The sequence below is a fragment of the Alligator sinensis genome, unplaced genomic scaffold (genome assembly GCF_000455745.1).
Source record: "Alligator sinensis unplaced genomic scaffold, ASM45574v1 scaffold456_3, whole genome shotgun sequence".
Taxonomy (NCBI): domain Eukaryota; kingdom Metazoa; phylum Chordata; order Crocodylia; family Alligatoridae; genus Alligator; species Alligator sinensis.
Window position 1 is genome coordinate 1,479,962 of NW_005842211.1, and position 22,601 is coordinate 1,502,562.

At 41.8% G+C, this 22,601-nt stretch overlaps 1 protein-coding gene and 1 long non-coding RNA gene across 2 annotated transcripts in view; one reads left to right on the forward strand and one right to left on the reverse strand.

Annotated features, from left to right (window-relative positions):
• The window catches only part of LOC112550801, a 13,771-nt gene extending 11,212 nt beyond the window's left edge, over nt 1–2,559 (reverse strand). The window contains exons 1-2 of the long non-coding RNA XR_003094811.1: nt 2,517–2,559; nt 2,323–2,396 (exon numbers count right to left, since the gene is read on the reverse strand). This is a non-coding gene — a long non-coding RNA (uncharacterized LOC112550801). The remainder of the gene's footprint in view (nt 1–2,322; nt 2,397–2,516) is intronic.
• Nucleotides 2,560–6,730: 4,171 nt separating this feature from the next.
• Nucleotides 6,731–12,959, forward strand: IGFBP1 (insulin like growth factor binding protein 1). Its single transcript, XM_006026822.3, has 4 exons — nt 6,731–7,193; nt 8,826–9,004; nt 10,624–10,752; nt 11,965–12,959. Exons 1-4 carry the CDS (start codon nt 6,749–6,751, stop codon nt 12,094–12,096), a joined length of 885 nt encoding a protein of 294 aa, XP_006026884.2. The 5' UTR covers nt 6,731–6,748; the 3' UTR covers nt 12,097–12,959.
• The last annotated feature ends 9,642 nt before the right edge of the window (nt 12,960–22,601 follow it).

Sequence of the window (22,601 nt, forward strand, 5' to 3'; positions counted from 1 at the left end):
AGATGCCCATATGAGGACCCCCAAGAGTGGCTTTAGAGTGCTACTGTAAAGCAGTTACATTGCCTTATTTTCAGGATTTGGCATATGCACCAGTAGGCCAGGTACAAGCATGCGCAAGCTTGGCCCAGGGGTAATATAGAAAAGCCCTTAGGGGCATTTGATAAACCTCCTTGGTGTCTAGCTGCAGCCTTCAAGCCCTAATTATCTACAAATCTGACCTGAAGTCCCTGACTTCAGGTCAGTGAAATCCTGTTGTTTTCCAGTAAAGGGACAGTAAACCATGACATGGTTTATTTGGACCACTCACTGGGAGAGTGATACTCTATTGACCACAGTCAAATAGCTGTTTGTAAAGAGAGGCACTCCACTTTCATCTTTAGCAAAGTACCTCAGCAATCTAATCTTGGCCTTTTGCTTTCTTTCATTACACATTAATTATATCGATTTTTTTTTTATCCAGTAACTCTGTGTGATTTCCATGTTTGATCGCACAGATTCCTTATACAGTAGGTCAGACAAATATTCTTATGACATTTAGTCTGATCTTCTGTGTATATTTTGATATAACAACAGGTTGGATTAACCTCTGCAGGCCTGGGTGTTTCACCACTGCATGTAAATGTGGCTTGCTTTTGTAGCTGTGCTTTGTTACCTACTGGAATCGTCATCTCTGAGGTAGCTGCCTCCTGGCTGATCAGATTAAGTTGCCTAAGAACAGGATCCATAAAAAAACAAGCATAGTGAGTAAGTGAGACAGTGTGTGTGTGTGTCCATCCCTTAAAAATGCCTGCTGTCTCAAAAAAATAATAGGGCTGAACTAGAAAGCATCCAGAGATATGGACACTTCATCAAAGACATGGGTCGGTTTCTCAGCAAAAATGAGACTGAGAATACTGGTGACTGTTTAGTTTGGATAGAAAGTGATGAAGGGGAGGAAAAAATCATGGTAGAAGCAGATCAAATAATAATCTAGTCAGAGAAAGTAAATCCTGGGTGCTCCAGTTACAGATTTGTACTAAAATAAGAACAGGAGAAATATAAATTAGTGAAACTGCAAGGCAGCCCATTTAAAACTGCTCAAAGGAAATAATTAGGCCATAAAACTTGCTCACAAAAGCTATCCTTCAGGTGAAGAGCAGCTGGGACTTTCAAAGGAAGCCAAGAGCTCAAATTCCAATGAACTGCAATCAAAGCTGAGCAAGCAACTCCCTTAACCTCCTTTAAAAATCCAAACCTTATATGGTGAATGAGAACATACGTGATTACATTTGAGAGGGCAGAGATATATAATGGGAGTAATTATCTCATTTTTTAAAGGCGGCATGCATTAACTACTCATTGGGGGTACTGAGAAGAAATTCCTAATGGAAAATCCTCAGTGAAGTGATTTTTGCAGAGTCCTCTAGAGCAGCAGTTCCCAACCTTTGGTCGTGACCCAAGTGAAGGTTGTGGGGGCAATGCCAGTTGCACCAGACACAAAGGACGAGTCGTGCCACGTGCCGGGAGCTCCCCCACCCCTGGGCCGCTGCCAAACTCTGCTCCCAGCAGTGGGTCGCAGCAAAAAAAGGTTGGAAACTGCTGCTCTAGAGCATCTAGTTGGTCCACTGTTCCAAACAGGACATTGCATCACATAAGTGCATAATTGCCAGTTAGGTGAGGGTAATATTTAAACATCACCAAGATGCCCAAACCTCTGTTAAGCAGCAGCCTTGACCAGTAAGTATCTAAAGTATCTTAGTTCCTGCTAATGGAGGAATTAAAGCATCTAAACTAAAACATCTGAACTTAAGCTAATGGAGGAACTAAAGATAAAATCAACTGAAGTATTGGGTCTCAACCAGGGTGCTGCAAGACCTTTTCAAGGGTGCCATGGCCAAGTGAAATTCCCACACACCTCTGTTTCCACAAGACAGGTGTGGAGCCAGACTGGGAAAGTGGCTGCGTCGGGAGCAGGTGCTCATGCCTGCATACATTTTATCAGTTCTATGTGGTGTCAGTACCATCAGGAGTTGGTGGTAGCAGCCTGGAAAGACACTTGGTTGAGAACTACTGTTTTATGGATATATCTCCAAGCTGCCATGCTGCCACCACCACCAGGTAGAACTATCCTGCACCTCTATTTCCTGGAGGCACATGTGGGGCAGGACCAGGATATGGCTGTAGCAGAATTGTGTACTCCTGGCTGCATTAAGCTTCTCTGATATAGTTAGGAAGCTGCAACAGTACAACAGTGGTTCTCAACTGGGCTCAATTCAGAAAAGTTAAGGAGGGGTGCACTGAGTCTAAAAAGGTTGAGAACCACTGTATTCTGGTATTACTTACAGGTCTTATCCAAGACTGGCTCCTCCTTCTGTAACATAAATATGAGACAATCCTTGTTCCAAAAGTTGTGTCCTCTAAATTACAAGAAAGAAAAAGAGTGTTAATGACATGTTAATCCAAGGACTGGACACATGGCAGACTTACATTGGTGCAATTGTACAGAGATATAAATTACACTTGGACCTGGAGCAGACCTCTAAGGGTAGCTGCATGCAGGAGGCTGATATTGCTGTGCTTTGCTCCTAAGTGGTGAGATAACTTAGCAACAGCCTGTGTACCTCCCACATGTAGTTAACCTAAAACAAACTGTGGACACATGACATTTACACTAGTGTAGTTTCACCCTTGATTTTTCCTGGGATAATTCTACACTGGGTTCAAGTGACATTGGTACAGGCCTGTAGGCCTTAATTTACACTGATGTAAATGCTGATTATAGAGTCATTAAGCCAACAGAGAAGCAAGAGGACCTGTCTAAGTTCACGTGTCATCTAAAGCAATGTTTCCCAATTGGGATGACACAATATCCTTTCAGGATTGCTGCAGTCAGGAGACACATATGGGACCAGACAGGAAAGTGGATGCGGCAGCAAGGGATGCTCCTACCTGCATTAAGTTTATCTGATAAAGTAGGGAAGCTTAGACAGTATAACAATGGCTCATAAAATGTTGTGGAGAGGTGCCATAAGTCTAAATGTTGACATCCACTGCTATCATAGCTTGTCTAAATGGGAAAGTTATATCTGAATTAATTAGGGTGTGAATTTGAAGTCAGGAAGGTGAAAACAATCCACAAGAACTCCCTACAAAGGCACTTTTGCTTCTTATGAGTGCCTGTGTGTGGTTTAACATCCTCTATTGCCAAAGCCTTTCTGGACCATTTATTCTTCCATGGAAATAAAGACTTAATCCTGATGCCGTCTAAGATCCTGAAGTCTTGGTTCATGCCTAAACCATAACAAGATTTTTAAACTGGCCCTTCCTGTCTACAGAGCCTAGTTAATTCTTACATTAAATATATCTAATCAAGACTGATCATCATCAAAGATGATGGCAATGGGGCATTAAAGGGAAGTATAGGTTGGAGAAGGTGGTTCCTATTTGGCCAATAATCTTGTGTTCAGGGCAAGCAACTAGAAAGTGAAAAAACTATTTGCACTTTACCAGATCCATAGGAGAGATTGGAATCCAGCTCTCCTACATCCCAGATGACTGGCATAACCACTTGGCTATACAGTTACTCTGAGAGTAATCCTATAGCTCTCTCTCTGGCCCTGTGAGACTTGTGTTGTTAAATCATTGAGGTGCTTCTGAAAAATATTACCCAGTCACTGTAAATATTCAAGCAAAGAAATGTATTTCCTAGAATGTAAATAGAAATAACACATTTTAAGCAAAGACTAGAAAATATTTGTGGCAAGTTAGTTCTGAACTTAAAAATCTGAATATTTGGAGTTATAACCTACGTGTTTCATTTATCCGATCTTAGTACAGAAACAATACCAAGTGACCTATATGTTCAGTTAAAAGTAGCCAATATTGTTATAATCTCAGGGGCTTGGAAAATCTGCTTATGTATACTCTGCAAACCACATATTATCCATAGAACTTCTTCTGTAAATCATTCTAAGTAATGACTATATTTAAGAAAAGCATAACCTATTCAGGAACATTTTTTTCAAAAGGAGGCTAAAACTGTTTCTTATTTTCTCTTTTCAACCACCAGGTCGGGAAAGTCAGCTCAGCCATAAGACTGAATGTCACACATACAGAAGAGTTAGAATTATGGGTTGTTTTTTTCAGGACATCTGAATTACTGTTGAATAAATGAAAAGGATGTAAATTGGGCATGTCTACACATTCATTAATGCACCGTAATTACAGTGCATTAAGTTTAGTACCTGTAATAACAGGTACTAACTTAATGAGCCATAATCAGCACTACTGCACAGTAGCACTGGCACATATCTTTTAGGTGATGATAAAGTACAGTAGCCTAATTCTACTGTACATTAGCATGGCTTTTGCCGTGATGCGCTAGAGTGCAGTAGAATTAGCCTACTGCGCCTCTCGTATCTCGTATAGACACCCCACTGATAACTGGCTTACTCCGATGTACTTTGAATAGGTTCATATGCAATTTATGTGATATCATGCCTTTTATTATATCTTTTTAAAAAAACACCTTATTTTAACATACGCAATGGGGTCCCAAGGGAGGTGGTGCTCTCCCCTACCTTGGGGGTCTTCAAGAAGAGGTTGGATTGATATCTGGCTGGGGTATTATGATCCCAGAGCTCGTTCCTGCCCAGGGCAGGGGTTCAGCCTTGATGATCTGTTCAGGTCCCTTCTGACCCTAGAAACTATGAAACTATGAATCAGATGTCCTTACAATGAACCAAACCAAACAAAATCTACAGATCTGAAGACTATGGGTTTTTTGGAGGAATTAAGATCTGAATCAGAACTGAGATCTACTGGTTAGCAAAACTCCAACTTGAAACTTAATGTGTGCACTGTAATTGTCTTCTTTTACGCATTCACTTAATTTTGACAAACAAACAAAAACATTTCAAAAGAGGCTTCTGCACAGGGCATTGAAAGTTCCTTTTTCTCCATGTCCCTTTTTTTTCTTCAAGTAATTTTAGATAGCAATTGAGATCACTAATGAATTGCTATAGTCTTGCTATGACTTGCAGGAGATAACTAACGCTGAGAGACTAAGTGAAGCTCAGTTTCATACCTATTAAACCACTAATATAGGCGATCTATGGATTTTTATCATTTCCAGAAACTGGTCTTGTTTAAGAGAACTATTACATGTGTGCGTGCTTTCTTATATAGTTCATTTGGCATTTGTACAAAACCTGCCTGATTTCAAATTGTGAAGCCTCACCCTGTGTACTGAATAGAAAGAGCTCGACCTCTTTCTTTGCGTGGCTTATAGTAGACATTACAAACTCAATGGCAAAAAGTAATCATTAGCCCTGGAAAAGACTGCCTTGCTGTACTTTCCCAGTGGAACTCTGTGTCACAACTTTGGACCAAATTTACATTAGGAGAACAATATTAAAGGCAATTAAGATACTCTGGCTCCAGCTTCCATAAACAACCAGTAATTCTGGTCCCTTCAGTCATATGACTGGAGACGCCACAAAGGGGCCTGATTTTTTCAGAGGGCGGGCGCCAACTCCGTTCTTTTAATCAGGCTTCATTAAAATGTCTTGAGTTGGGCATCTAAAATAGGCACTTTCAAAAAGGTAGATCACCAAATATAACTGATAAGGTCATTTATCTCCTTATCTCCACATATCAAAGGATTAACAGTGCATTAACTACTGCGACACAACATGGGCATCACAAAGACAAAAAGCAATCAACAAAATACGAAGTCATACAGAGTGCAGTGCATTTTACAATCCTCCTTTGTGGTATCCTAAAATGTTTACAATAGCAGAGAGAAAGAGGAATTCCATTTAAAAACAAAAACATTTACCACGCTGCAGCTGTTGGCTTCTTTACTGTGGAATTTGCTATTTCAGGCTTAGGACATACATACTGCAAATGCCAGGATAAATTTATCTATGCTGTACCGTAAAGGTTGATTTGTTTTGCCTTTATCTTAGTGACAATCCCACCATACAAAAAGAAAGAAAGAAATGCTTTCAGATGAGAGTTGAAATGAGATGGAGAGGTGACATTCCTGAGAGAGACTCAGGACAACGTATTTCTTCCCACTCTGCCTGACAAGCATTGTTTTCTCACCACAGCAAGCAAGAAGGCTCAGCTCTTTAACTTGCATCAAAGAAAGAGCAGCAGAGACTGAGCACATCCATGAGAAATCAACTCAAGCCTTGACCAAACAATCCTTCCCAACAGGTTAATGACATGAGCTCCTACGCATGTGTTCAATAGTTATGGGATCTTGATAGCTTTATTACCCTTGGGGGCCTCTCGTTTGGTATGTCAGTGTCCTCATAACCTGGAACCACATGATGAAAATTAAACAAGCCTTTGTTGTATTTGTTGCTGTGGAAATATTAAGTCAGCTGTTCCTCTTTCGGCGGGAGTCCCCCCTTCTTTTTTTAACATTTCAATTTTCATTGAATGGCAAGGAAAGGGGACAAACAAAAGGAGAGTCTTATCCATTTCCCCTCTGATCTCCCTTGCCCCAGTTTTTAAAGCTGTCTTTCTCAGTCTGGGAAAGAGCAGGAAAAATAAAGGCATTCTTTCTTGCATCTTGAAACAAAAAAATAAATAAAGGGGGAGTGAAAGGGGAGGGGGAGAAAGGCGAGGAACGGGAACTACCAATGAAAAGATGCTTCTCCAACCCTCCCGTTCAGATAATAGTTAACTTAGGGTTAACGATTAATAGGCCAGCAAGCAGTGTATAAATGGCCAAGGCTGAGATCCCACTGCTAGCTGGATGTTTGTAAACTGCCTCCTGCGTCTTTGCAGACTGAGCGCTTCATCTTTGTGGTCCTCACACATCCCCAGAATGACCATTGTGAGGTCTCCAATCTGCTGCTGCTGGCTGCCATGTCTTCTGCTGCTCCTCAGCACTTACCTCACTTCTGGAGTCAACCTCCAACCCATGCACTGTGCCCCTTGCACTGAAGAGAAGCTTGCTGTCTGCCCGCCAGTGCCCGCCAGCTGCCCAGAGATGGCTCACCAGCCAGGTTGTGGCTGCTGCCAGACCTGCGCTCTCCAGATGGGTGAGCACTGTGGAGTGTACACAGCACGCTGTGGCCAAGGGCTCAGCTGCCATGTACCTCCAGGTGAGCCCAGACCACTCTATGCCCTCATCCAAGGGCAAGGAACATGCCTGCCAACCAGTGATGCAGAAGGGATACGGATAGCAGAGGCTACAGGTATATAAATGCTGTATATCCCTAGTGTATGCTCTTGTCAGCAGAAAGCTTTATACTTCTGGTGCCAGGTTTATATAGAGCTAAATTCCAGCTCTTAGTGATAATGCTAAAGGGGGTACGGCTGACTTGTGTATGAAATTAAAGAGTAAGATTGTATGGTAAATTTAGAAGAGTTAAAACATGAGATTTGGAAAATTTCTCCTTGTTCTGATCCACATCTCATTATAATGCTCCAAAAGACCAAGGGTGGAATGCAAAACAAGAAAGAAATCCAAGCGCATGAAGTGGAAGAGCCAGAATTCCCCTCATGCTCCTTGGCCCCAGAGGAATCTATTGTACTTTTGTTTGGTTTGCTGTTAAATGTTCATAGTAAATAGGGAGTGTATAAAGGAATCCCAATGTGTTGAAGGTCTGGCCCTGACTGGAAGGTAACTGAAGGCAATAAATGATACCCACTGGCCTAAATGGACTAATGGGTATTTGCATTAGCGTATTAACAATGGGTAGGTATTTGATGAGGGGAGAGGTAAGCACACTAAACCATTAACATCTGCTAAGCTCTATAGCTGACTTCCGCATTTTTTCTTCTGACAACTTCTTTGCCAAGATTTCCTTTCATGGAAATTAAATTGACGGAGCCATAAATCCCTGAAGAACTTAACTTGACCATCACAATAGTGGATCTCAATGTTAGTATCTGTAATTTTTTTTTTTCATTAAGGACAGAACCAGTCAACAGTGGCTTCAGTGCTATTAGTTAAAATGTTTCTGAATACTACTGTGAATTTCAGCAACTTTGGCAATTGAAATATAGCTTTTTTGATTTTATCAGGAGAAAAGTCCATAAGTTTATGTGTGTCCCTCCCTCCACATCAGTTTATCCTACATATTATGCTTATTGCTATTTTTTCAACTTGTTTGTAAATTGTTTTAGGCCCTGATCCGACAAGGGTTTTAAATATGTGCCTAACTTTAAGCACTTGAAAATCCTATGGACTTGTTAACATCTTCTATTGATTTCATTGCAACTTGTACACGTGTAAAGTTAAGCATTTGCTTTACATATCTGAGGGCTTGTTCTGCCCCTTGTTTGTTTGTTCTTCCACAAGCTGACTGGGTCTGCTGACTCTATTGCCTATTTGTGTGAATTATTACCCATTGACATGTGTTAGCCAGGCTCTGGAACAAATTAAAATATGTCAGGGGACCATGTTTAGAACAACTCTTTCCAAGAATGAAAACAAAATGCATCAGCACTGGCTGGGGAAGGCTCCAAATCAGTTATAGTTTTGTTTTCAGTCTTCCAGTTTATCCCACAATTCACACTATTTACTAAGTTAGTTGGGGCTTTTTGTTTGTGCTCTGACTTCAAAATGGTAATAGAGTAATTAGCTTATCAGGGAACAGCTAATACATGTGTCCTGCTGAGAAATCACAGGGTTTTGATTTGCTGTGATGCAAAAGGAAACTCCCATGAGATTGATTAGACTAGGCTCACAGGAGTTACACACCCAGGAGTTTAACTTGACTTTTTTTTTTTTTGGGGGGGGGGGTAGGGGTTGGTCAAACTAATACAGGAGATGGCTAAGGAAGGGAGAAGCTATATCACAGGATATTGTTCTTCTTTTTTAGATTCTATGGAACCTGAAGATATACCCCTTGAAGGTACTGAAATGACACAAGATCAGCTGCTTAACTATCAACTGATGTTTCCCATTGGGCAGGACAAGTCTATTCCTTGGAATGCCATTAGTGCTTATGAAAACATGAAAGCCAAGAGAATCACTGAATTAAAGAAATGGAAGGAACAGGTAGGTTTGCTTGTAAGGCTTTCAGGTAGCAATTGATTTACAATTCAGAATGAAATTGTTACATGAAACTAGAGGCTGCACTGGCTCTACATCATTTTGTGTCACTGGATAGCAGCCCCACTTTTTTAGAAAGTCCTGATCAGAAGCTTCAGTTGTAAGCACATGGAAAATAACTGGAAGATGTATATATATTACTTAAGGCTCACATAGATACCTTTGCACAGGGCTGAAATTCATCCACAATGCATATCAGATTCTATCATCACGCTTATATCTAGAGGTGGGGGGGGTTTTAATAAAAGGTGTGTGTACGTGTGTGTGTAAGTAATTTAAATTACCACTTAGGGGCACCAAAGAACAGAAGTTAGAATAAGCCATGGAAGCAATTGTATAGTATAGAGCTGAATTAGGAGCAGGCATACCTACAATATTATGAGACAGTGCCAATGCTTCTGCAAGGACCAAAGCTGGAGGTTCCTGGCTGGAGGGTCTGGCCTTTTCACTCGGGGTCAGTAAGGAAAATTATCACCATATTTGGGATCAGTAAGAAATTTTCATGAGCAGAGTGGTATGGACTGTGGGGGGTTTTACCTTCCTTTGCACAGGGTGGCGTGGCCCTCTACCCAGGATCTCTTAAGCCTGTATTAACACCATTTCATAGAAGCAGGATGTTGGCTGCCATGGTTCCCCTGCTTTACCTGTGGCCGGTTAGGGTGTTAGGGCTGCGTTATGTCAGGTTTGATGATAGTCTTATGTAGAGTTTAGATTATGGATTTTATAGGATGGTTTGGTTATGGATGATCCTGCCTCAGGCAGGGGGTTGGGCTAGGGGACCTCTGAAGGTCCTTTCCAGCCTTGCTTCTCTAATAACAAGTTACAGAAAGCATGTAACCCTCATTTTTATACTTTGTAGGTTTTAATAGAATGTTATCCCTGATGTAAAATGATCCATTGCTGTTAAATTGTTGTCCAGTACATTTTAAGAATTTTTGACAATTGTATGAGCCATATGTAATGATTCAGTTATACTTATTTCTAAAAATAAATACCAGAAAACAGTTTTAAGCAACCTTAATTTAAAATTAAAAGTACTATTACCTTTTGTGTGCATATCAGAAAGAATGATTCATTTCACTGGGTTTGCCAGGGGCCAGCTGAATACAGTAGACTCAAAAAACAAGCATTTAGAAAATTGTTTTGCAAAGTACCTATTCTACACACACAAAACAACACAGGGACCTGTCTGACATGGAAATGTGACGCTGGATCTTAATGTAGTCAATACGGCTGCTGTGATGTATACCAGTTGGTGATATGGATAGCTGCCATATTACTATTCTTGTTTAATAAGGGATACATTCCAGTGTGAAAGAATTATGAAAATAAATCCTCATGCTTTTAAGGACAAAAAATATCTCTAAGAACAAAAGACAAAGGGCTAAAGCATGCCTTGGCATTTTGTATGTCATTTGGGCTCCAACTAAAAGAAATGGAAACTGCACATGATTCAACCAACTACTGATTTTATCAGTGTAGTTTCTTCTCTTAATTGACTATGTTGTTTTTTATAGATTCTTTGAAGCTCATCATTTACATTATTTATGTAAATATTCTTACAGGGACCTTGCCAGAAAGAACTCTACAGAGCACTGTACAAATTAGCTAAAGCTCAGCAGAAAACTGGAGGCGAGATATACAAATTCTATTTGCCTAACTGCACCAAGAATGGATTTTATCACAGCAAACAGGTATATTTATCTTCACTCCCTACTCACATGCTGTGCTAGTAGTCAGTCTCAGCCAGCTTTCCAGTAAATCAAGTCACCTGTAAACACTCAAAGCGTTTTCAGAGCTGGATGAATTGGCTGTGAAAATAAGAATGGTTTCTTGGGAACAAACCACCTTTTTCTCTTCAACTATATAATACTTAGATTAATGGAAACAGAAGCTGAAGACCTCTTTTTATCCACAGATTAGATGTAGAACGTTGTCTAAGAATGTTTCCAGATTAGCAGGATCTCCATGCTCCCAGCCAATATTCATTTACCATATCCACCATGCTGACTGCAGAGAGAGATATTGTGGCATCCCCATTGAGAACCACTGCTTTAGATGATGTCATGTCAGTGCATAAGACTACAAAGCATGGTGGATGTGTAAGAATGGCTACAGAAGGATAAAAACATCTATATATTCTGGTTAAAATTAAGGTCCAGTTGAAGTCAGTGGCAAAACTCCAATCAGCTTCAGTGGGGCTGGGAGTTCTCCTGAGATGAGATGATTAATAGCATGATTATTAAAAGGAAAAATACAGCTGAATACACTGTGTAAGAATTATTTTACCAAAATAGTTATTCAGGAAATTACCAATCCAGGTCCAAAATCACTAATTAACCATTAACATCCCAGCCTAATACATTTGTGTTCGAGATCCCACCTCTCCCTGCCCCCTCCCTCTACCCAAACAAGCCATGCTATTAAATCTCACTCTTGGTCTGTGTACCAACACAGTGCAACTCTTGAAGAAACTGTTTCCATAAGATCTAGTTGGGTACCAACAGAAATCAACATAAAAAAATCCTTATTTACATTAGATGTTGGGGGATTGGGCCCAGGTTCTCATCCACTCCAGGTTCTCACCTCTGCCTATATATTCTGCTTCCTCTCATGCCCTCTCCTCAGAAAGATATTTCTTTCTTTTGGGAAGTAGGTGAGCATAATTTTGGAAAAGGCTCTAAACACCTAGTAGGTCACAATACTGTGCTAAGTGGGGTTCAATTGGAGTCATGAGTTGGGAAAGAATAATGTGGCATACAAAAAAAATCCCTGCAGCTTTCTTATTCCTCATACTTACTAATGCTTTCCAAGCCCCTGTACTCGTATACAGTTTATGTGTGTTGTGTATGTGCACAGTTTCTCAGAGTCAATTTCATAGTATCTTTTCCTGAACTTTCTCATAGTGTGAAACTTCTTTGGATGGTGATTCTGCTGGATGCTGGTGTGTCTATCCAAGGAATGGGAAAAGAATTCCTGGCTCTCCTGAGTTGAAGGGTGACCCTGAATGTCAGCAGTATCTCGGTTCACAAGAATAAGACCAAGCACATGCCAGCATTTGCATTCACTCATATAAGTCTTTTGCAGGATCCTGCAGTCTTTTAGACTGATTCAGTGAAGTGCGCATGTATATCTCACTTTAAGCATATCAGTAGTCCCACTAGTGACCAGTAGTCCCACTACTCACTAGTGGTAGTGCCACACAAGTCAATGGGACTACAAAGATGTTTAAAGTTATATATGGATCTATGTGACTGCAGGGGTCCTATACACCGTAGACATATATATGAATAATACTATAATGAGCTGCCTTTGTACACTGCAGATTCCCTAGTATGAAATGCTGCTGAATTATTTATTTCACAGTAACTTTATTTTTGTCAGTGTGTTATTAATTTATATATCCACATCCTCAAACACTTCATAACTTTATATGTAAATACTTAACATTATTGTTCTTAAAGACATGCATTTTTCTATTTTGGAAGAGTGCTGCTTGTTCAATTTCACTTGGCTTAACACTAACTATTAGGAAGAAGTGGCTTGTAAAACTTGCATTTTGTATTGTGTATTTATAGTTTGCAGATGTAAAGCAGACTTTAAAAAGCTTCTGGGAGAGAATATGGTTAGGAATTTATTTAAAACCTGTTTCATTTGTATATCACGTTACTTTTGCACCTCTGTTTCAATGTCAATCTTTTTCTTAAAAAAGAAATTCTGAATCAGGATCATATAGGGAAAAACTAACAGGAGAATATTAGTTTATATTTTCCTCATACATGCACTGGATACATTGTAACATAACAGGTGAAACTGTACAAACTGTAACAGGGGTAAATTTTTCACATGTTGACATTGTCATGTTATTTAAAATGAGCTATTAAATAATTTCCAATAGTCATTCCTGGCCTCTTGCTTTCAAAGATACATTGTACTCTAAGCATAGGTATCAAAGTTTAACCCTTCCAGTGGAGCAGGAATAGACCCATTTTGTTCTCAGAGGATGAGTAAGGTGGGTTAGTAAGGCAGTATAGTTGAAGGGAGGAAGCAATCAGTTTGCAAAACGAGTGCACAGGTTCTTACCCTTAATTGCTGGAATGGGATGAGAGCAGCAAGGCTCAGGAGAGAGTAGGACAGGCAAGAAAAATCATCCAGTAGGGAGCAGGTAATTGAAACACAGGAAGTTCTTAAGAGGAATTCCCATGACGGCATCAAGACAGAGAATGGGTCTTTTGCTCTTTTCTCCCCATCTTGGTCACAACCCTAGTAACAAAAGCAACTCAGCAACTAAGAATATTTGGGCATCTGCTTCACTGCACAAATAATTTGGGAAAACTCCTGCATTCAGTACAACCCTATCTTTTTATGTAGTACTATTGCCTTATCACTTTCTCCCAAGTTTTCTTCTACTGCCCCTCCACCCCTTCCTTCTCATCTATTTTCTTTTTCTATTACTTCTTTGTATTCTGGAAGCTTTTGCCCTGGGAAAAGTGGTAGCCCATAAGGGAAATTATTAAACAGCTTCCTGGATAGGCAAGCTGGATCCAGAGAAAAACTCTAGAGTAGCAATATGTATCTAAAAGGCAGTATAGAGACCTACCTGAGACACAGAGCTATGCTTCATGCCTAGAGAGTCAGGGAATAAGGGAGTGAGGGAATACTAAAAGTATCCCTTAGCATGAATAGGAAGTGCTTTCCCCAAGAAATCCACTACTACCTGACCTATGCAGCAGGAGTTTCTCTCTCTGTCTCCTTCTCTCTCTTCAGTCTATTCTAAACACTGCAAAAAATGTAAAGGGAGCTGAGGAAGTGGAGAGAAAAAGGGGAATTGGGACTGGCTGAGCTAAACTACATACTTACAGAAAAAGAAGAGTGTTACCTTGTCTCACGGTATGCTGGGAGGGGAGTTCAGTTCAAAAAGACCTGTGTGTTCTTGGCCCAAGCCTTGGGTTTAGCATGCGAGAGGGAGGAGGCTTCTGGAAACTACAAAACTGATACTGACTTAAGATAAAATATCCTGCCCATTTGATCTTGCAGTTGCCTAGAACCAGGCTTTGCTAACTGGGAGTATTTGCTGGATTCCAAAGTCTGTTATGGTGTTTTCATTAGGGTTTAGTGAATACAGTGGGAAGTGAATTCTGTTTCACGGTTAAGATGCAGAAGGAAGTATCATACAGTTTTTAGAGATTTAAGTCACCTACTATCATCGGATCATAGGAAAATAGAGCTGGAAGGGACCTCACAAGGTCATTTAATCCAGAGTTTCCCAACCCCTGGGCTGTGGCCTGGTTCTGGGCCACGAAGAGATGGCTGCCGGTCTGCAAGGGGGTTGGCTGCTGGACCAGAAGTCCGGAAGTGACCGGCCTGCTGCGGAGTGGCAGCCAACCTTTTCTTATACTGAGTATAAAAAAGGGTTGGCTGCCACTCCACAGTATGCTGGTCACTTCCAGACTGCACCCACTCCCTCCACCACCCACCCCCTGCTGAGAGTCTTGTTCCTGAGATGTGTTCCTGAGATCAGCTTTGTATAGAGGGGCTGATCCCTTGCATGCCCCTCCTCCCCCCACCCCCAGCCTCCTCTAAATTGTCTCTCCCCACATGTTTCTGAATGGCTAATTCAGAAAATGCAGCATAGGTGGAGAGAGTAGCCCCATGCACAGAGCTTGAGCAAAGCTGGAGCCAGAGCCAGGATCTCAGCCTCTGCAGGTTGTAAACAGGGGATTAGATAGCCAGGCCCAATTCCATGGCTAGGCAGAAACAGGGATTTAGCAAACTGCTGGTAAAATACAGACTGGATTAAAGTTTGGTTCTAATCTTTTTGTGGGCCAAAGTGGGCCCACAGGCCATAATTAGCCAGCCCCTGCTCTAAGGCATTTGAATTATGAGCTCCCACATCACAGGGTAGCAACCTAAACACTAAGTCAGAAAGCACCTGCCTGTGGAGGGTACACCATGACAGAAACTGTCCTAAGGCCATAATAGACAGTGTCTTAAATCCTTAAAGCAAGCAAAGAACAGTAGATGCTGCTCTGGTGTAGGAGGCCAGTGAACTTTTGCTTCCAATATTGGTTGTGCATTTCACATTAGAGTCATTATGGGTGGGAGGTGGGGGGAATAGCATTGAGGATGGGGAGCAGGTGTCTACAGATAGTGCTCCACTTGCTTGGACCTCTCTGCCCCTGCAGCTGTAACAGATACCCAGGCATCACTATTTGGAAAGCCTTCAAGAAGTAGCAGTCCTCATTACACTATATCTTCATGAAGGTGGGGCCTCTTGGAAGACACGGACCACAACAACGTAACAGGAAGGCATGTCTGTTTGTCTGTGTTTGGAGAGAGGAAAAAGCAAGCCTGGTACTTCACACTCTGTTTAGCAAAGCAGCCCAGACATGTACAATAAGCAGGATTTTCCAGCCCTTTGTCACCAGTTCAGAGGGCCTTGGGGGATACTGGATGACATGCTCCACTATCAAATATTCCTGGAATCATACTTCTTCTGTGATACCTCTTACCATGTACCCAGCTTACCCAGGAGAGTGGAGTGGGCTCAGTAAGGCTTTGTGGTCCATTAGGATGTAGGTGTCTCTATACACTACAGGCCAGAGTCCTCTCCTGCTTGTGCTGATGAAATTCCAGCAGCCCATCTCCTGCCCCTGTAACTAAAATGCAACCTAGAATGGTGCCATTGTATACAATGGCTTGTGTCCAGATATACGTCAGTACGGATGATGCATTTGACATTAAGAAAAGTGCTACTGGATAAACCTCATGAACCACCTTGGGAGCAAAGCTAGGAATACAGAGTTCTTATCCTGCCAGGGCAAGCCCCAACCTCTCCCTGGGCTACAGAATGCACCACCAGGGCAAATGAGCTGTGTACTTATTCTGCTTTTGAATGTATACAGCTACACAGGTGAAGCAGAACGCCTCTCTGGCCCTAGTCACATGCATCAGAACCTTGCCAACACTAGTAGCCAAATCCTACTTCATCTTTATATGCAGAAGAGCCACTTTCAGAACAGAACTTTCTTTGCCTCCACTTGCCTTCTGAATAGCACAGCTTCTTAGGCTTTGTGGTAGATAGGATCATTGCATCCAAGTCTTCTAAAAAAGCAGTTCTCAACCTTTTTTGTACCAGGACCCATTTGTAAACATCAATAGCCAGTCCTGACCCAGTGCCCTTCACTCCCGACCCACTACCCACCTCCCCACCCTCAGGTCCCAGACCCCCCAGTGTGTGTGGCAGGAGGTGGGTGTGTGGGGCAGAAGGGGCCCCAAGCAGCTCCTTGCAAGCTGCAAAGGAACAGTCACAGTTTCCCAAGTTTTTCTTTTTTAAAGGAAAAATCATTTCTAAAGTTTATTGAGCCATTTTTTAAAGTTTGTTGATTCATTTTTAAAGTTTGTTGAGAACCCCTTCATATATTCTTGCAACCCACTTTGGGTCATGACCCATGAGTTGAGAAATGCTGTTCTAAAGTAAGGTTGGAGAAAACTGCATGTAACTACTTGACGGAGGAAGGGAAAATCCTCCCATTCTTCAGCCCAGTGGTTTGGACATTTGATCATGGAGCAGGAGACTCATATTCTAAGATCCTCTCATGAGAGATGATTTGAGCCAGGTTATCACAGAGCCATTATATGCACCCCTCCCCAGCCTTCCTCTTGAAGCTGGTCCGATGGAAGCCTAGAGCAGTGTCACCACCATGTCATCTGGCCTGATCTCAGCATGTGAGACGGGGCAAGGGCACTGCAGAGCCCTGGAGCCTGATTCTGGTGGGCAGAGGTGATGGGGGATGCTGGGACCTGATACTAGCACTTGAGGTCTGATCTGGCCTGTGGACCAGCTCTGCATCCCTCATCTGACCCGTGGGCCCAAAAGGTTTAGCGCCACTGGCCTAGAGGAAATATGTATGGGATCAGGAGAAGGGCCAGTCAGAGGAAATTTGATTTAGTGAGAAGGCAAATGCCAAGGAGAAAGCTCCTTATAAAGTGCAATGAGATCTACAGATGAAAAGTGCTATATAAGCATCACTGTGAAAGAAGCATCCTTAAAGGCAGTGAGCTATATAACATTTCTGGTGTGGCTTCTCACATATTTTTTCTCGAAGTGCATTATTTTCTATCAGTCTGCTAGGAAGAGTGAATCAAAGCTTTTAAAAAACATTTATTTTACTATATATTTAAAATGTAGACCCACGAGAGTTGAGTGTCACATCTCTAAAGGGAGTTAGGTATGTACTTCCCATTGAAATCAGTAAGTGGTAAGTGCCTATATATCTTTACAAATGTGACCCTATGCTGCTGTTTCTGATATCCCAGAAGTTTATTGCATCTGAAGGTTTTCCTACCCCTTGTAGGCTTTCCATTTTAATTCAACCATGCCACCTCCTGCCATTGCCTCAAAGTGACTGTGACAGAGTTGAATGCCTCCCTGCTTGTCTCAACTCCAAAACAGTCCAGTTTCCATCACTGGACAACATCACTTAGCTTTTCCCATCACTTATGTAGTGAGGTGGTATAGGGTAGGCAGCTATGAAGCATAACAGAGTTGTGAGAGGAGGCATAATGAAGGTCATGAAAAATCAATAGCTTTAACACCATCGCTTCTCAGAAAGTATTCACTGCACAGGCAATGTTCATTTGTCCAGGGAGCAGCTTCCACCAGGGCCATAGGTTAACTACAGGGCTGAAGCTCTAAGTACCACCTCAAACCTCAGCACTTCCCTTTCCAAAAGCAAGGCACCTTTGACCTCACCTCTCACTAATAAAAGCTCCAAACATATCAAAACCAAGCAAGCAAACAAACAAAAACCAACATAGGATTTTTTTTCCCCCAGGGACCAAAACGGTGAAGGAAGCACACGTGACAGGTGCTGGTCACGTTGCTTATTGCATCCTTGGAAGGCAGTCAAATACCACAGCTCTGGGTGTGTTACAAGAACCTCAACAAAATAGCATAGAAAAATAGTGGCGGGCTCCTCCCTAAGACATCTATAGAGATACCCACGAATGCAAGAATGTCTACGCTTTTCTGGCAATGCCCCATTTCTGATGTGAATGGTAAATTTGTTCTCCGTGCCCTGAGAACTGCTTTCACTGCTTGAGGACCTCTAATCTCACTATCATCTCCACTCTTGGAGTTGGTGTCTCCCAAAATTAGTAGTGTCGAATGGCAGCAAACAAGAGTATAGCATCAACACAGCATATTAACACCTATGAAATTGGGTCCCCTTGTCCTAAGTCTCTTGGTTGCCTATATAGTTTACCAAGGCTGCTTGCATGGAGAATGACTAACCAGCCTTTTATTTATATAACCAAATGTATCAGGCAAGGATACAAGGTGAATACTGAAGTTTTCTGAACCTGTGACTTATTTTGGGACAGAGTCTATTTAAATGTATTATAGCTTTACACTATAGTAACTGGGCACATCTACAAATGTGCTTTAAGGCACAGTAGCCTATTCAACTGTACATTAAAGCGTCACATTAAAAAACATGCAAATAAACTAATGTGCAGTAAAATCAGCTATTGCACATTAAGCGGCACTAAAAAAGTGTGCACTTTTGCTATTGCACATTAGACAGCCTAATGAGCATTTATTTACCTCATATTGGAGGTACTAAATTTAATGTGCATTAGGAAAAGTGCAGTAATGCATGTGTAAACTCACCCACTGAGAACCTATTTGCACTCTCTGGGGCTAGAAGAGATGGCAGCTAGAGAGAGGGATCTTTTTACCCAATAGGGGGTGCATCTACATGTGCTATTAATGCGGTAATAGGCTTACTATGCAGTAAAATAGTGCACAGTAAGCCTTCCCTGGGCATGTGTCTACATGTGCAGCCTTTTGGGAACAAAACTACTTCCAACTGGGGCTGCTCCTGCCCTGCTCTGCTCCCCTGCAGTAGCCAGGGGGAGATCCAGGCTTCCCCATGGTGCTAGCTCAGAAGCTGGCCAGGGGTACTATGGCCAGTCCAAATGTGTACAGGACCAGGAGAGCTCTGCTGTCTGCCACAGCAGCTGTCTCCTGGCCCCATGCACATTGAGAGGGAGTCTGATGTGCATGGGGCTGGGAAACAGTTGCAGCTGCAGCCAGCAGAGCTCTCTCAGCCCCATGCACATTGGGGGACACAGCTTCCAATAGCCCTGTGCCCAACGGGGCTTCCCTGCCCAGCCAAGAGCTCATTGGCAGCAGCACTCATTGGCCCACATTGTCCCACACATTGTCCCCAGGAGTGGGACAGGTCCCAGCCAGCCCCAGCCTGAGCAGGGAAGCAGAGCTCCCCAGTCCTAGGTGGGCAGGATGTTAGGTCTTGGGGGGAGGCGGAGGCTAAGCAGCTCCAGGACTGGAGACAGAGAACTCCCCATCCTGTTACCCCCTGCTAGTGTGGCAAACTGGGAAGCTCCCAGTCAGCCTCTACATGAGCACTACTGCACAGTAACTACTGCACAATTAATCTAGTATCTGTATTTACAAGTACAGTATAACCTCATAAATTTGGATATAAAAAATCCAGAATTCTCAAAAATCTGGCACATTGAGAAGTATCAGTGTCTGGTCCTGGAGCAGTGGGGGAAGGGGAGGGGGGGGAAGGGGAAGCTTGCACGCGGCGGCTGCCGCCACCATCCACCACCCCACACCGCTGCTCTGCCAGCTTCAAAAATCAAAAATCCAGAATTTTCAAATTTCTGGCTGGTGCTTGGTCCTCAGCACGCCGAATTTATGAGGTTATACTGTACTAGCTAACTGCACGGTAGACTAATTTACTGTCTACTATATGCCACACACATATAGACAGTGATGCTTTACTGCGCAGTAAATAAGTCTGCTTTGCAGTAAAGTGTCTTGTGTTGACACACCCAGTAAGGATGATAATCACTGTTTTGTAGTTGCCTCATTCACTGCACACCATCTATTCTGTGTTATAAATTAACCAAGAGGATTGAGGCACAATATGGCACCAAGGACATTCAAAGGTATGAGGTGGGACAATGCTGTTAAAAAAACCCCAAAACAAACAAACAGATTTAACAAACTTTAATGCAGCCAGAGTCCTACTTTCTTCCTCTTCTATTTCTCCTAGAAGACACTACCTCTTCCCCAACAAAGCACTTTGTTCCTACTGCCCTTCAGGTAACTACTCTGAAAGCAGACTCACTTGCAGGGTATCTGGTCAGGGAGAAACAGATCACTGCATTATATGTTGATGTCATTAAAGATGGTTTCACCATTCATATTTCACCATAAGGGAGCAGTATTAAAGCACAGGTGACGTTAACTTTGGTATTTTCTGATTTCTAAGTGAGCAACACTGCATGATTCTTTAAGTAATTTTACATTATATTTGATATCTAACATAAGAAAACCTCACAAATGGGGTGACATACACATGATGGATAGAGCTAAGGTTTACATTTTCTTTAATCCATTGTGGCTAAATGCAGCCATAATATTTTCATAACTTCAGATTTGCCTACACTAGAGGCTGAGCCAGGACATAACTATGCCAGGAGAACCCCCTAGTGGAGATATAGTATAGGACAGCAGGAGTTTTTCTACCAGAAGCTATAAATCTTTTTCTTGAAATACATGTACTAAGCTGTCGCAGGTACTTTATTTGCAAGTTGTATTTACACCAAGGTTTTTGATGTATGATTAGTTTTATGCTGCCATCTTTACAATGAGGAAAGTTCCTAGGATAAAACAAACCTTACATTTTTCAACTATGATTTACAACATCTTTATAATGAGAAAGAAGGAAGAGGGGAAACATGACAATGGAAGTTTGTTTCTGTTCCCAGGTGTTCGACTTTCTACTGGCTTACAAAAAAATGGCAATAGGTTTGGTAAATGCCATAACCTATACAGTAACACCCCGTAACATGGGGCATCAGAGGTCTGGAAAGAGGAGAGCTTGCTCTCCTGAAAATGCTGATGTCCTCATTGCACTTGGCAGCATGGGAATGAGCCTCCTCCTGAAAAACCACACAGTTTAGCAGAACCACACCCTGCTTTATAAGATAGGCAAAGGCTCTCTACCCTTTATAAAGTGTAGTATTGCTTTCCCTGATGCCTGCTATTTCATTCGGTTGCAGGCACTGCAGCTATGTGAAGGTCTTGTTGGTTTAAACCAACTGTATGTCCTGGTGAAGCTACGCGTAGATAAAGGATATTTGCCAGGTCAGTGTCTTTCTTGTTTTTCCTGTTTTACGATGACCTGACTAGTCTATGTAATATTAATAAGACATGTTTAATCTTGGGGCCACAGCCTCCATATTGCAGACCTATCTCTGCAATTCTACAGGTTGCTGGCAATGCATGCTTCCTTGACTCTAAAGCATAGAGATCTCACTGCTCCCTGTCCCATCCTCTTGCAACGCCAAAACTCCTAAGTTGTGTGTCAACCTGAGAAGAAACTGCGCTCAGTAGATGCACCCTTGACCACTAAGTGGATCGCAAAGTGGGAATCTGCTCAGTCACTCATTACTTCTGTTTGGAACCACAACTTCCAGCCCTACTGACAAATACACACAGCTGGGGGAGCAACCTTAGCAGTAACACAGAGCAGCTCTGAAGTCCCTGGGGTAAAGGGAGAGCTACATAAGTAGTACAGCAGAAGGGGACATTTGGAAAAATAAGCTGTGATCTCCAGCATTATTATTATTATTATTATTTTTTTGCTACTCATTAGGCCCTACATTGATTCAGCCCACACCCACGTGGCCCATAAGTCATTCACCCCTTAGTGAAGAATAGGGTAAAAACACAGTTTGAACAGTATTATTAATATATATTTTTAATCTTACTCTGGAATTTTTCCCAGGATAGCAGTGTGTGGCTCTGGCTTTTAAAAATTCCAACTAGAAGTAGTTACACAGCACAAAATGCAGGCAGTGGTTTAAATGAAATTCTTTTCCCAACAGACAACACAGTTCTGTTTCTTAGTGCTGCCCCTAGAATTTTTTTGTTTTTAGTACAAAACAGGCCAATACTCTCTCAACCAACCCACTGTTTAGTGCAAAAAATCCAATGCTGGGGAGCTATAGGCAGTAAAACACCACATGCTGACAGAATAAATGGCTTCCAGTTGAAAGAAGATGCATAGCCCCAGTGGACATACAGAAACATTTCTCTCCTAATATCTCTATACATAATAAACTTCACACACTTGAAAATACAGTCTTATTACAGGCACTGACCACAAAAAGCACACCTTTGGAATATTCAAATATCCTTAGTCTTTAGAATTCATTTAAAAAAAAGAGAAATAAAGGTCATTTTTTATAGGAAGCAAACATCCTGTTGACAGAAATTAATAGACATCTATAATTTTAAAAGGCACAGCTGGCCCACTTACAAAATAGTTAACCATATAAACATATCATTTTAAATATTAAGCTCTGGCATCCAGCAAAGTTGCTCAGCACTTTTCATACTTTAAATATAAATTGTATGGCTAATACATAAAATCTCTGTGGAGCCATCCGTAGTTACCCAGTTTTAAAGAGTGACTAGAGATACCAAAAAATGATTTCCCTA